The following is a 16223-nucleotide window of genomic DNA, read 5'->3' on the forward strand; positions in this document are numbered from 1 at the left end:
GAGAGAGAGAGAGAGAGAGAGAGAGAGAGAGAGAGAGAGAGTTAGTGGGCAAGGGGTAAAGAGAGAGGGAGACACAGAATCCGAAACAGGCTCCAAGCTCAGAGCTGTCAGCACAGAGCCCAACACAGGCTCGGGCTCACCAACTGTGAGATCATAACCTGAGCCAAAGTCGGATGCTGAACAGACTGAGCCACCCAGGCACCTCATTCCAAGTCCTTTTTGACTCAACTCTAATAGTGTTCCTCTATAGGTAAAAACCCAATTGCAAGCCCAGGTTGTTACCTGTACTTCTGATCGATTAGCTATAAATCAGAGGTTCCCATGACTTCCTCCCCCTTGGATTCTATTAATCACTTGAGCAGCTCACAGAACTCAGGGAAATGCTTGCTTACATTTACCAGTTTATTAAAGAGTACGTTAAAGGATGCAGATGAACAGCCAGATGAAGAGATTCATATGGAGGGTCCATATGAAGGAGGGTCCCAGAGATTCAATCTCTGGGAGGGTCCTCAGGGGAGGAACTTCTATCCCTGTGGAATTGGGGTGTATCACCCTCTCAGTACCTCGATGTGTTTACCAACCTGGATGCTCTCCAAGTCCCATACTTTTGAGATTTTTATGGAGGCTTCCTCACTTAAACAGAATCAATTTTTAACTCCATTTCCAGACCCTCTCCCCTCACCAAAGAAGTGGGGGGCAGGGCTGAAAACTCCAAGTTTCTAATTATGGCTTGGTATTTCTGGTGACCAGGCCCCATCCCATCCAGGAGCCATCCAAGAACTCACCCAGAGTCACCCCATTAGAACAAAAGACTGTTCTATCACCCAACAAATTCCGAGGGATTTAGGAGCCTTGTGTCAAGAACTGGGGTTGAAGACCAAATATGAGAAAAAAAGATGCTCCCAATGCTCTTATCAATTAGGAATTTGCATGGATTTTAGGGGCTCTGTGCCAGGAACCAGAGCCAGAAACCAATATACATATTATTTATTATCTCACCATTCCTTAGCTTCTTGGCTATCTGGTGTGGCAAAAAATTCCAGGTTCATCTTGGATACTTCTTGCCATAGACCCAGAATCAGCCAGTTCTCTAAGAAACCTTGGTTCCTTTCACTGAGGAATGGTATTTAGAATCTTAATATGGGTACTAGAGGTGCTCTTTGACACTAGTTTTTCATTGTTTCTGAATGTTTTTCAGTGAAAAGAGCTTCAAAATACATGTTTTTAAATTAATAAAACTAAATTCATACTGAGGATTTTAATAATTGGATGTTTTTCAGAGATCTGTCCTTCAGGCTGTGGAAAAACTTGCAAAGTATCCCCATTCCACAAGATTATCCCCAGTCAAGTGATAAAAAAAATACTGTGTCACCAGAACCAGTAACATGCTTTGGACAATGATTGGTAAATATTGACAAATTCTTATCGTCCAATTTCCTTTTTACATATCTGTGGCTACTATATTTTCTGAATAAAACATCAGATGGTGCCACAAGTATTACTGTAAATATGGGGACAAAAGAACAAAATATTCAAGATCAGAACTATCTGTAAAATATGAAAAGTACAGTTGCTATACAAATACTCTGGGTCAAGGATGGCAAACACATTGCTTCATCCATGGTAGTCATTACTAACTATACACTCTTTCCTACTGAGCTAGATGCACCTTGGAATCCTCCGCAGCACAATTCTCCAAAAAGCCACTACAAACCAACCTAAGTGGCCAACCAAGATGACATGTATTGCCATCCATGTTTAAGGCAAACCAATTTCCTGCTATCACATTACAATGTAAAATTGATTAAGACACCAGTTGCCAAATTGGGTTCTGAGGTATATTAGTCCTGTTAAGGTGTTCCATAAATACAAGGAATCTGGAATCTGTATCACATATATTTGGAAAATGTTGGATTTTTAAAAAAATGGTTTCTTTAATGCAAAATTCCAAGAGCCTGTAATGTTCTAATATGCATTGTTATTCTCCAGGAAGGGAAATAGTATGCAGTGTTTATTAATTTATTTAGACCCTTCATGGACTCTTTTTTTCATATGCATCTGTGAACACTGAACAGGATTTTTCTTTTACATTAATCACATTCCAATTGTGTCTTCTTTAAGCCCCAGTCAATGTATTTAAAACTGAATCAAGATTGGGGGCTTTTGGAGATAATAAATTCCATACATTGAATGCTGATTTTTGCGTGTGTGTGTCACTCTACAAAAGTAACCCTTTCTCCAGTATCTGAGGACAATACTGGTTTAGCTTCCTATATACTGACCACACTATGATTCTATTTTTGGTAGAAAAGTGATGTGTGTGTGTGTGTGTGTGTGTGTGTGTGTGTGTGTGTAACTGTGTCACAAAGATAGGATTAAATTATTTCATTATGCATGGAAGCATTAGTCATGGAGGGCATGGTTTCACCGACCTCAATGATGGGTTATTTGGAATAGTCCAGTCTGAGAGCCACAAAACCACCTAATGCAGTTACTTTGACACTTTAAGCTTCCCACTTTGTGTTGTTTCCTCATTAAGTAATGGTAGTCGCATAGCTTCTATTTATTTTATTTTATTTTTTATTTTTTAAAATTTACATTCAAATTAGTTAGCATATAGTGCAACAATGATTTCAGGAGTAGATTCCTTAATCCCCCTTACCCATTTAGCCCATCCCCCCTCCCACAATCCCTCCAATAACCCTCAGTTTGTTCTCCATATTTATGAGTTTCTTCTGTTTTGTCCCCCTCCCTGTTTTTATATTATTTTTGTTTCCCTTCCCTTATGTTCATCTGTTTTGTCTCTTAAAGTTCTCATATGAGTGAAATCATATGATTTTTGTCTTTCTCTGACTAACTAATTTCACTTAGCATAATACCCTCCAGTTCCATCCATGTAGTTGGAAATGGCAAGATTTCATTCTTTCTGATTGCCGAGTAATACTCCATTGTGTGTATATATATATACCACATCTTCTTTATCCATTCATCCATCGATGGATATTTGGGCTCTTTCCATACTTTGACTATTGTTGATAGTGCTGCTATAAACATGGGGTTGCATGTGTTCCTTTTAAACAGCACACCCCGTGGATAAATGCCTAGTGGTGCAATTGCTGGGTTGTAGGGTAGTTCTATTTTTAGTTTTTTGCATTGATTCTATTCTACGTGAATGGTAGTTGCTTTTCAAATGAGCTCTAAATATTCTTTTAATATAGGATTTGTAAAAGGAGTCTTTGGACTAACATGGGTTTTCACTTACTACCAGGGATTCCCACATTCTGCAAATATGTAATGCCTTCAGCAGTATGAGCTACAGAACTGAGTGCCCAAGACTAGAAATTAAAAATTCCTTAAAACTTGAAGGTAAGTTTGGAGGATTCTCAGAGATTATTAAACTGTTGGAAAATAGCACCTATGAGAAAAGGAAAAAAGAGTCTAAATTCACTTCAAGATGAGAGACTCTAATATGAAGAACTGTTATTTTGAGCAGTTCACAAAACAATTCATTGGAGTGCAGAAAGAAAACATTGAGACATCAGCATATTTTTCTTTTCATTCTTTTTAAATTTCTTTGTTGGTTTATTTTTTTTATTTTAGAGAGTGAGAGAGATTGCACAGGAGAGGGGCAAAGGGAGAGAGGGAGAGAGAGAGAGGGAGGGAAAGCGAGAGAGAGGAGATCCTATGCAGGCTCCATGCATGGAGCCTGACACAGGGACTGATCCCACAACCTTGGGATTATGACCTGAGCTGAACTCAAGTGTCAGATGCTCAACCAACTGAGCCACCAAGGCCACACTCTATGTTGGAGTATCTTTAATGTATATGCATTATAATGTATATGCATTATAATACATATATAATATAAAGTATATATGCACAGTAGTCAATGTATATAATCTATAAATACATATACATATATTGGGGCCATGCTCAAAAGATTTTTCAATGAAAAGGAAGAAGTAAATTTTTTTTATTTTCCATAAACAACATGACTATTTTATGTAGTAAAAACTACAGACAGAATCTACAACAACAAAAAAAGCTACAAGAACTAATAAGTTAGGAAAGCTGCAGGATGAAGGTCAACATACAAAAATCAATTGTATGTCTACATATGTAGAATATGACACTGTACAGCCACTTTGGAAAATAATAAACATTTGGAATTAAAAATAAAATACTGGGGCGCCTGGGTGGCTCAGTCGGTTAAGCATCCGACTTCGGCTCAGGTCATGATCTCACGGTCCGTGAGTTCGAGCCCTGCGTCAGGCTCTGTGCTGACAGCTCAGAGCCTGGAGCCTGCTTCGGATTCTGTGTCTCCCTCTCTCTCTGACCCTCCCCCGTTCATGCTCTGTCTCTCTCTGTCTCAAAAATAAATAAACATTGAAAGAAAATTAAAAGAAAATACCACTTATAATAGCATTCCAAAGCATAAACTCTTAGGGATAAATTTTTTAAATGTGCATAACATCTGTTCAATGAATATTATAATAAAGCATTGCTGAAACAAACTAAGGAGTACCTAAATAAATGGAAAGGCTTCATGTACATGGATCAGGACATTTAATATTTGTTAAATGTCAATCCTCCCCGAAATGAGCTATATATGTGGTACAATAAAAATACCACCAGTTTATTTTTTAGCAGCTGACAAGGTGATTCTAAAGGCTATTCTCACAAATAGCTAAATCAATTGTGATAAAAAGAAAAACCAACTTGGATTGCATACAATGCCTGAAGAATTTTTTTTTATTACAGATAGGAATGTGTGAGTAAAAAATTGATTTGGAGGATTAAGTACATCTCTTTATCAGAAGTGTGTTTTAGGGTGTTTGTGGGGGGCAGGACTAGTTTATTCAATTAGATCCATTCATTTTGTTTTCAAATAACAATAATTGTTGATGATATAACATTAATCCATATTAAACAAATATTTTTCAAGCATGTCCTGTGTAATAAACATTGACCTAGGCTCTGAGATATGATGGTAAGTCTAAACAAACACAATCCTTGACTTTACGGTAAAATATAGTTTAGTGGAGGAAGGCAGTTGTCAATCAAATAACCATACATTTAAATATCTCATCATAAATGGATACTATTATGAAGGGAAAGTACAGCATACTACAGGAGGCCACAAGAAAATAAATCGGGACACTTTCTCTATTCTGAAGATATTGAGAAAGTTTACCCTGAGGAAGTGACATTTAAGCTGGTGCCTGTGGGATTGATTGAGTTGTTGATTTGTGAAGAGATAGACAATGGCCCAAATGGAGGGAGAGCATGTGTGAGAGCCCTGAGGGGGCATATGGTGAGTGACCGGCAGTGCCACACAGGTACAGATCCTTATACATCAGGGAAGCTTCTGAGATGGATCTGCCTGACAGAGAGTTGGAGTGCAGGCTAATTGACCTCAGGAGCTCCATCCTCTTTTGGTTTCAAGGGAAACAATCACAAACTAGTTGTAGGTACCAGAGGACCACAGAAGATAAGAAGGGACTGGCTGGGTGGCTAGGCACAACTGGAACATTGTGTTCTACCCCAGCATTTCCACAAACCTCGGGTAGTACTCTCTGTGTGGCCATCTAGAAAGGTAACTGTTAAAGATAAAGGACAATGTGTCTTCTATGCCTGAACTACCAATATGAACCTTTCCCTTTGGATTGACAAGAGAATTTCATGAGCAGTGCTCAGCTAGAGGGCCTAGTAATGCGTTGTGATCACGTATTTCCCTGCATTATTTGAAACCAGAGGATGTTATGTGCTATCTTCTGCAGAAGTAGAAGGTATGGAGGAAAGGTAAATGAGGTAAGTTGAAGGGTAATTGCAGGAAATGTGGCGTGGCCCCAGGCTGCAGAGGAGCTGAGTGGGAGAGCAATATTTGACGGTCCATTGTCATTGTGCCTACTAATCGGCGAGGGGAGGAGGAGAGGACAAGGGAGGCCAGGGCTTGACCATAAACATGAGAGAAAAACGAGCGAGCCAAGGAGCCCTCTCAACATGCGATGGCGGAAGGCGGCTATGCCGGGTCTCCAGCTCCGAGAAAGGGGCACGAGGAGGCGGCGCGGGCCCCGCCCCCTCCCCTGGCGGGCGCGGGCGCGAGACGCTGCGCGACGGCAGCGCCGGGCGCGAGCGGCAGCTGTCAGGCCACCGAGGTCTGAGCTGCTCTTGCTGACCCAGCGAGGAGGAGGCAGCAGGAACGGTGACCGTGTCGCTGAGGAGTCGGACTGCCGGCACGCAAAGCTGACCTGCCTGGCACCCGCGGCCTCTTCCCGTCTCTCTCCCATTGTATTGGGTAAGATGCCGGTGCGTGGGCAGGGAGAGGGGCTAGCGGCCGCGGACGCCGGAGGCCGGGAGGTAGGGGGACTGTGGGAAGAGGGAGAAAGGGAGGTCTGGGTGATCTCCGGGGGTATTTGCACCTTGGGAAAGAGGCCTAGGCGCTGCAGGGGTCGGAGTTGTGGGGGGAGGTGACGGTGGAGCGGGGCGTTGCTGAGTAATTTGGAGAGGCTGCCAAAGCCCGGCAGATAGATGCAGGGCTCCGTGGGGAGCGGGTGTGGCTCAGTGCGCATGCGCCACAGCCGCGCGTTCTGAGAGATGGGGGTGAGGTGAGACGACGTGGATCCGAGGTATTTGGAACTGTGCGTAACATCTCACTTTCTAGATTCCCAATGCTAACAGTGACCCTGTTGTAGAGATGACCGCATTCCTGGTCTCCTAAGGAAGCTTCTTTTCTCTGTACCCTGCTCACTTAATGTCACCCAAACATCACCTACCTGTCTCCCGGCAGTCTACTTGGGAATAAGTGGCCTCGGAACAGTGCCAAATTGCTACCTACTGTGCCTTCGGGCTCATAGCCCTAGAGCTGTCATTGTGAGGAGTGAAAAGTTAGAGGTGAAATTCCACACTGAACCCTTCTGATGGCATATAGGACATAAATATGGACATAAATGTGGGAATAGCGTTTCAGTGGCATGACAGCTGTGACATTTGGACTCAGAGTAGGGATGCAGCCGATAACTTGTTCGCTCTACACGATGAATCCAGTGTGTCAGAGGGCTTCCCCACTACAGAACCCACCGCACCCCCACCAACAAGCATCAGGTTGTACTGGCAACAACCTATATACCATTTAAGGTAGAGGGTCTCAAAGATGCAATCATTTCTTATTTGTATTGATTTTTACATAAGTTAAAGCCCTATCCAATTCTCCAGTGCTTAATTTCCAAATATTGTGCCAGGAATCAACAGTGAGTTGAGGAGCCCAACCAGTGTGTCACCACAAGATGGGCTTTCCCTATAGCTTTAACCATGGCTCCTCCCTTGTGCAGATTGTCACCAGGGCCACTCTCATGCACTGCCTAGCTCTCCCCTGACGCTCTTTCTCCACCTCCAGCCCTACTTTACCACATCCCTCTCAACACTTGCTCCCAAACAATCTGCACTATGGATTTGAGCATCATTCCACACATGGCAACTGAACTGACATAGCCAATTTGTTTTTTCATTTCTCTTCTCTCCATCATCATACTAAAATGTACTATTTTCAAAAGTTCAGCCTCTTTCTGGTCATTGTACTGCCTCCTTCTGCACCTCTCCCCAACCCCAAGCATTCCCAACTAAATACAATAATTTTAATAAGCTGTGTGGATGTGGTTTCAAGTGTGTTGAAGAACAGAAAAAAACTAGGAAGTATCAGTTGCGTGAATTTCTAATTTACCTTATTGTCTGGGACTTAGACCTTAAGTGGGGGAAAAAGTGAGTATACTATTCTTAGAAAATTCTTGTTAAATGCGGGAAGTGGGATAAGAAAGGGGAATTGCATTTCTAGGATGTTTGACTTGTTTACAGGCAGATCTGTCTCTGAAGAGGACCAAATTCATATTAAACATTTGAGTCAAAATCCTCACCTGATATGGGACCCGTACAGAATGCATATGGGATCAGACTTTCCTGTTAAATATACTTAGGGTTATCAAAGAATTTCACTGCCTACTTATTGCTATCTTCTTTTAAGGTTTGACTTAAATTTGGCATATTCTGGGAGAGGAAAAATTTTGGTTTGCTTTTATACTGTGCTAGATCTTTTTGAGTACGTACTAAAGGATATCATACTTAGTTTCAAATGATGATGATGATGGGGATGCTAGCATCCAATGAAAACATGTGGAGACAGTTATACTGCTCTTGTATTTGGTAGGGATGAAGAAATTTATATATTTATTTTAAAAATGTACGGGGACAGGGAGGGAAACTGGAGCATTTCCACTAGCTTTCAACAGGTGAAATTCCTGTTAAGTTCCATCTAGAAAGTGATCCAGATAAGTCTCTTTAGTCACAAATAAATAATAGTATTTGGACATATTACAGAACTGCAGATCTCTTGTTCCTTAGCATCAATTCAGAGGCATTATTTTTGGGCACCCACCTAATTAGTATTGATTATCCATGTGAAGGACCCTGGTGCTTGCTGCATGCTGGAGGGGCTTCAAAGACATATGCAAAAAAAGGGACTTACCTTCTAGGAATTTAAATTTGGTTGTGTAGGAAAGACATACTTAGGGAGAAAAGGGTATTTGACAAAATAAGGCAGTATAATAATATCATTTCAACTATAAACCATGAGATCTGAAGCTTATATGTTAATTTGTAAACCAAAGACAGGGAGAGAAGAGCCAGGAAGGTTTCATAACATATTAGAGCAAGGTAGATGTGGGCCAAAATGAGGATGTTAGCAGAGGACTTAAAAAGGATATTCCAAGGAAAAGTCCACAGGATTTAGTGACTAAAGGCAAGAAGACATGTATTCACTTCTACCTTCAGCAAACAAAAGGGAGTTGGAGGAAGTAGAGGAGAGTGGAGGGTTACCTTTGTAAGGTCACAGAACACAATAAGCACTCAAATGTTCTCTCAAGCATCAGTAGCAATATTAGAACAGAAGACCCTTAAGGTCCCTCCAATGCTGAGATTCTGTTGGTATATGCAGATGCTCAAAATTGTTGGGGAACAAGGCCTTCTCAGATATTGAAGAAAGAGAAAAAGAAGAATTGTTATCCTCCTACTGGCTGATCTTTTCTGAGAAGGGTTAATAGTGACTCACAAGGCCCCCAACAGTGAATGAAAGGAGGTGGAAGAGCAAAAGAAACAAAAATCTCAAACCAAAAATTTCAGTAAATGCTCACAAATCTTTGCAGACTTCATAAGTTATTCATTTCCCACATAATCCTGTGAGTTAAGTAGGGCAGTTATTGTCAAGTGTATATTTATATAGAAAGTTATTGAAACACAGCAAAATTAAATAACCTGCTCAAGTTCATAAAACAAATGTGGTGATGAAGACTCTTGTATCCTGTAGTGCACTTGACACTGAACTACATTGCTTTTTCCTCCCTTTTCCCTGGTATAGACCCTATGTACCTGGAAGTTATATGTGTAAATGACCAAAAGGGAATGCACAAGCAATTGCAGCATTATCTCAGATAGTTCTTAATACTTCATCATTATTCCTGGAGCTGAGTGTTTGGTTTCCACAATACTCAGTCCTTGACCCATCATTTGAGTTTATCCACAGCTGGGAAAATAGAGTTAGTGAGTTTAATGATGTGAACACCTGTTTGCTAAGAACTTGAGGAAGCTCTTTTGGCACTGACCCTTTATACCATCAGTACTATTACCCAAGTTTGTACTTCCTCTGTTCCTTTTTTAAGTGAGCATCCTGTAAAATTATCCTATGGACCAGTATAAAAACTAAACAAGAGTGATAATGCTTGTTTCATCTCCATTTAAAGAAATATTTGTTACTTGAGCTAGTTCTGAAGACAGAAGTTTGAAGGCAGGAAAAAAGAGGACAAAAATCAGTAATTGTAGAAAACTTTAAAGTTTTTTAGAGTAGGGGCGCCTGGGTGGCGCAGTCGGTTGAGCGTCCGACTTCAGCCAGGTCACGATCTCGCGGTCCGTGAGTTCGAGCCCCGCGTCGGGCTCTGGGCTGATGGCTCAGAGCCTGGAGCCTGTTTCCGATTCTGTGTCTCCCTCTCTCTCTCTCTGCCCCTCCCCTGTTCATGCTCTGTCTCTCTCTGTCCCAAAAATAAATAAAACGTTGAAAAAAAAATTTAATTTAAAGTTTTTTAGAGTAGATATAAACCAAGAAGGAGGATAAAACCTATCAATTTAGAAGGCATTATTTAAATTCATAATTACTGACTTAGGACTCTAATGAATCCCTTATTATATGATTTATCTATACTTTAAAAAATAGCATGAGATTATCAAGCAATAGATATTTCTTAAAATCTTCTTTATTCCTCAGTAAGAAAGAACACTCAAAAAATCTACGAACTGTTTTTTCTCTTTAGACCAGCACTCTTGATACTGCTTAGATAACACTCTTGCCATAATTATTATGTTAAATGAAGTTGTGTTTGAATATAATAAAGCCAGCTAAATACTAAAACCTGTGTTCAAGACAGATCAAAATTAATAAGTAAAATAATTAGCCAAGAGAATATATTATAAACAGGGAATCCCCAAACATAATTATTTCTTCTCTGATCTTCTGGAATCAATTGCATAGACAGCCTTGAGGCAGATTGATGAATGCATTAATAACTTTCTTGGAGATGGGAACATTGGTAGATATAAAGGGAAGGAATTTCATCTCTGACTTAGAATTTCAACACATCTTAGACTCCTCTGTGCTTTCCCTTTCCTGAATATCATCTATTGTGAATATCATCTTTCTTTACCTTTACTTTCAATGAAGAGTTCAATGGAGAGACAATATAAAACTTTTAAAATCACATTAAGTACACTTGGGTTTTTTTTAAGTTTGTTTATTTTTGAGAGAGAGACAGAGAGCAAGCAGGGGAGGGGCTGAGAGAGAAGGAGAGAGAGAATCCCAAGTGGACCCCGCACTGTCAGCACAGAGCCTAAGATAGGACTCAAACCCATGAACCCTGAGATCGTGACCTGAGCCAAAATCAAGAGCTGGATGCTCAACCGACTGAGCCACCCAGGTGCCCCTAACGTACACTTGTTAGGACAAATTAAAGTTTTTGCAATAATGTTATTTTGTCCATGTGAAATATTTGTAGCATGTTAAACTCTTAAGTATATTTGTGAAAAGCATCCTCTGTAGGTAAGTTGAGATTGCTCTGTTTTTTTCCTGACTTGAGTATATTTATATAGAGCCTTAACTTTGTTTTATTATAGATTTTTTAAAATAATCCTTCCCAATCTGTTTTCTAGAACCCTGAGAAGAAAGAACAAAACAAGAACAAGGAAAAGAAAAGACTAAAATTGTGACAAAGACCCAACTGGGTAGGTATATATATTTTTTCATTTGATCTCTTAAAAATGAATATTTATAAAAAATATATAATTATTATACATGCACCAACATAATAGTAAGGACTACTGGGCTTTTTAAAATTACATTTCAAATGTGTGCACCTCCAGAAGTTCTTTTGCATGTGCTCTTTTGATTAGCATTTAGTTTTCATCTCTTTGGGTCTCTTGCATAAATAACACCCAACTAACATCATCATTGTTGTGTTCCCACACTAGACCTAGTGTGAAAGTACTTAACAAAATCTAGTACAGGTTAATTGTTCAGTAAAATTTGATCTTTTTATGTTACGATGCATTCTAGATATCTATCCCATGTACAGACATGTTGCTGAGGTAACAAGAAGGGTACTGTATAATTATTAGCAATTTAAAGTTTACAGTATATTTTCATTGGTACTATTATGGTATTAGAACCTACATACAAAAATTAATAAGCTATTCAAGATTTTCTTCCTAAATGATAGCCGCTATAATGATACCAGCCAACAATCAAGAAAAGATTATGGAAGATCCTTTACTTGTGAGGGTATCTATATCAATGCAAGTATAATAAGGCAAATTCCTGAAGAAACTTGACCTTTATCTCTCCTCCAAGGTCTAAATGTATCCCCAAACTCTACTGATGGAATTAAAATTTCAGCTTATGCAGCTTTCTCTCCTCAATAATTCTTGGGTCCATCATGAACAGGCTTCAAACTCCAAATCAATTTCATACTGTTTGCCTCTTGTTTGGACCTGTCCAAACTGGAAGCTAATAATATGGTTACACATTTGAGTGATATTCCTGTTCTGTGCTCTCTCCCCTAGAATAGGGTCAGAACTGAACCAAATTATAGCACCATCTGCTAGTCCATTTACCCATGGCATTCAGCCATTTTCCTGGCACAGGCAAAAGACCTCAGAAAAACAAGACCTTTTTTCCCTTGTATGCAAAAAGAATTTTATTCCTTCTGTTGTACTATATAATATAGTTAGTGAGCATGAATCAAGAGAAGTTAAATTATTAGGTTATATAATTCACAAAATTTTACTATAAAGTTGATTTCAGTTCCAGGTTTAAATGTTTTACCTCCTACTTTTTCTTTTTTTTTCAGGTTCTCTTGGTTATAAACTCCTCCCCATCTGGTGCTGCAACAATGAGTGGGAAATCCTTGCTCTTAAAGGTTATTCTCTTGGGTGATGGTGGAGTTGGGAAAAGCTCACTTATGAACCGTTATGTAACCAATAAATTTGACTCCCAGGCTTTTCACACCATAGGGGTAGAGTTCTTAAATCGAGATCTGGAGGTAGATGGACGTTTTGTAACTCTCCAGATCTGGGACACTGCAGGGCAGGAGCGTTTCAAGAGCCTTAGGACACCCTTCTACAGGGGAGCAGACTGCTGCCTCTTGACCTTCAGCGTGGATGACCGGCAGAGCTTTGAGAACCTTGGTAACTGGCAGAAAGAATTCATCTACTATGCTGATGTGAAAGACCCTGAGCACTTCCCCTTTGTAGTTCTGGGTAACAAGGTAGACAAAGAGGATAGGCAAGTGACTACTGAGGAGGCACAAACCTGGTGCATGGAGAATGGGGATTACCCTTATCTAGAAACAAGTGCCAAAGATGATACTAATGTGACAGTAGCCTTTGAAGAAGCTGTCAGGCAGGTGTTGGCTGTAGAGGAACAGCTGGAACATTGCATGTTAGGTCACACTATTGACTTGAACAGTGGCTCCAAAGCAGGATCTTCATGCTGTTAAAAGTAGGAAGCCTTTTAAAAGTGTGCCCCAAATTGTTCAGTCAATAGTGTCAGAATAACTGTGCCCCTCTAAGAGTGCACACACACGTAAAAGGTAGAAGGTTGTGGATGTATGTCAGAGCCTTTCAAATTGAGGTTGTAGAGTGATTAAAAAAAAAAAAAAGCTTTGTCAAGCCAAGTGTATTTTTTGTGATTTCTTCTGTTTCCTTCTTGTGTGTATCAGGGCATTTCAGAAAGCTTTGGTCCTGAGAGATTTAAATATTTTTCAAATTGCAGTTTAAACTTAGAACCCAATAGCATGAAGGAGTTAAGGAGCTACAGCTGTCCCTTAAAGTGTTCCATTAATCAGCTAACAAATGTCACCATGAACTCTTGGCAAGCAGTTTCTGACATTTCTGCCAAAGGAAAAAAAAAATAAGACTCTTGAGCTGTGTCACAATGAAAAAATAATAATGCAAACAAGGATGTCCTAAGCTTCAATTATAAAAAGGTTGTAATAATTCGTATTGTAAGAGTATAATGATGTACACTGCCTTGTTTAAGTCCTTATATGTGATTTGTTACCATGTGGGCTTTTCAAAAAGTATCTCAATAAGAGATACACTGATGTCAGTGTAACTTGATTATACTCTTTGTGTTTGAAGTAACATGGTACTAGTGAATGGATTATGCTTAAATATACCCACCACTCTTGCAAATAAATGGTTGGTCTGCTTTTACTTCATAAGTCTCCTTTTGCTGCATAGGGATGTTGCTTCTCTGACAGCCTCTTATCAATTTAGCAATGTTGCTTAATATATGACTTTGGATGCAGTACTGTCTGCTGATAATTTTGATGGTCCTTTGATCCACCATGCTCTGTTCTCAAAGAAACCTTCAGAAAAGAGTGGGGAGTGGATGGGTAATGACCTTTTCTCACAAGGTTCCTTAATTCAAATACTGATTGTAGAAGGAACTAATATCTTGTATGTTTCACTGTATGTTCAGCTTGACAAACTAGGATGTTGAAAGTAACAAGAGAGCCGACTTTAACCCAGTGGTGGAATGAATTTCTCACAGAGTTGTCCCACAGTGGAATGGACTGCCTTAATAGTGAACTCCCTTCCAATGAAAATATTCAAGAAGATACTAGATGACCATCTGTTAAAATACCATAAAAATATTTTCTGTACTGGCTAGATGTTTGGTTTAAGGTCCCTTCCAGCTCTAAATACTGTATTATAGATATGCAGTCTAGTTCTTATTGTCTTGCAGTCTAAGATCTGTTTGTCCTGCAGAGTTTTTAATCTGTACTTTTAAAACATCTATGATAAAAATAGTGACCCAAGGTAGTAAGGGACAGTTAGAAATGACCCCCCAAAAGACATGTAGGCTGGGGAGGAAGCAGAAGCTTTTACAGGAATACAACCTAGAACTCTCCATTGTCACCGCATATGGAATCAGCCTTACACATGGGACCTTATGTACTTTAAGAGTTCTGGGAATTTTGGACTACACAGACAAGTGGAAGATGGTATTTCAACCCAGTCATATTCAATATTTCTAATTTAAATATAGTCGTGACCCCTTTGTCCAAGTAATTTTGAGACCAGAAGTCCAAAGCAGAACCGGGACCCCACAGCTCTTAAGTAATGGTCCCTATCCTGCCTATGCCTATAGCCAGCCACACTAATTTCCAAGTTCTATGATTGTTTTGCTACAATTATGTTAGGGTGAAAATCTGTACATCAGAACTGTTAAATGCTAATTGTTTTTAAGTGCATGAGACCTGGGGCCTTCTCTTTCTACTTGCACTTTGCTTATAATAGTTTCTATTTGTAGATATCAGGCTTATGTAAAGACCTTCATCCACTCACAAAAGTACTTGTCACTATTAGAATGGCATGTGGTCATTTAAGTAAAAAAAAAAATTTATGTGGGTATTCTATTCATAGACTTCCTGTCTAACCAAGGCAAGTGTTAATTTTATTGACAGGTCATCTGAAGCCCCTTTCCTCTTAGCCATACCAATTTTCTTCTGCCAAATCACTACACAATATCTTAATAAAAGCAGTTAACACTAAGTGATAAAAACAGTGGCATTTTTGGTGAGTAACACTCAGTGGGGTGCTGACATACAGTTTGGGTAAAATTATCAAACACCAAAGGCTGAAATCTGTGAGTACCAGGAACTGTGCATATAGGCTTAGAAATTGTGTACACTAGAATGTGCAGTGCTGTATTTTCAGAACGTTTTTTAAAATTAACACTGGATTTTTTGAATATTTCTAATTGGAACTATACTCTTTTTCAATAGTCCATTAAAACATCATACAGAAAAATTTTTAGTTTATTGTCATGTATTAGGCTAACATTCAGGGGGCCTCAGATTCCATATGTCTTCAAGTGGATTGATGAATTTCAGGTTAATTTGTGCCTGCCTTAGCCATCTCTATTTTACCTTGAGGTATTCCACAATCCTCTCCTCGTAGGTGCTGTTAAAACCTCAAAATTGTGTATCAGAAATTTTGTTTCAACTGTAAAAAAAATCATCTGTGTTAAAGCGAATAAAAAACGCATTTTGAATAACCAGTATACAGTATTTGTGCTTTCCTCCCCCTGCTTTCTCTTTTTGAGAAACTGGTTGGCATGACAGACAGTACCTGTCAATCAAATCACTCTCTGAGACTGCACTACATGTGGCCTCTGGATCATTTTTTCACCAAGGTACTCCAAGCAGCCACGTGGGCTCGAACTCAGGGACTGAGAGATTATGACCTGAGCTGAAGTCGGAGGCTTAACGGATTGAGCCACCTAGTCGCCCCTATTTTATGCCACTTTTTAGTGCATGAAGAGCATTGAGACTGGAAATTGGATCTTGACTCTCCACTTTATCTCTTCTTTATAATTTAAAGCAAATGTTAAAAACCATCACAAAATATAGACAGAATATACATATTCCCTTTATTTTCTTGACTGATAATGCTGTCCAGATCTTAGGAAAACACAAAAATATAGGTGAGATGAATCAGAAAACAAATGATAATTTTGTTAAATAACTCTGTTCTCTTGCTTCTCACATATTGGACTTTGAAGATACTTGCATTTGCATCAAATGACTTGAAATATCCATAGTGGTGACTTTTAAATTATGGAC

The 16223-nt window shown here is 39.4% G+C and overlaps 1 protein-coding gene across 1 annotated transcript; it reads left to right on the plus strand.

Moving 5' to 3' along the window:
* The first annotated feature begins 6107 nt into the window (after nucleotides 1–6107).
* RAB9B (RAB9B, member RAS oncogene family) lies at nucleotides 6108–15661 on the plus strand. Its single transcript, XM_040467282.1, has 3 exons — nucleotides 6108–6298; nucleotides 11245–11316; nucleotides 12441–15661. The coding sequence occupies exon 3, from the start codon at nucleotides 12483–12485 to the stop codon at nucleotides 13086–13088; it is 606 nt and encodes a 201-aa protein (XP_040323216.1). The 5' UTR covers nucleotides 6108–6298; nucleotides 11245–11316; nucleotides 12441–12482; the 3' UTR covers nucleotides 13089–15661.
* Nucleotides 15662–16223: the final 562 nt, after the last annotated feature.

Source organism: Herpailurus yagouaroundi, unplaced genomic scaffold, assembly GCF_014898765.1.
Source record: "Herpailurus yagouaroundi ecotype Mexico unplaced genomic scaffold, PumYag 67416, whole genome shotgun sequence".
NCBI classification, from domain to species: Eukaryota; Metazoa; Chordata; class Mammalia; order Carnivora; family Felidae; genus Herpailurus; species Herpailurus yagouaroundi.

What these genes read in the sequence shown, in the direction of transcription:
- RAB9B (XM_040467282.1), top strand. Translation starts at nt 12,483, where the DNA reads ATGAGTGGGAAATCCTTGCTCTTAAAGGTTATTCTCTTGGGTGATGGT.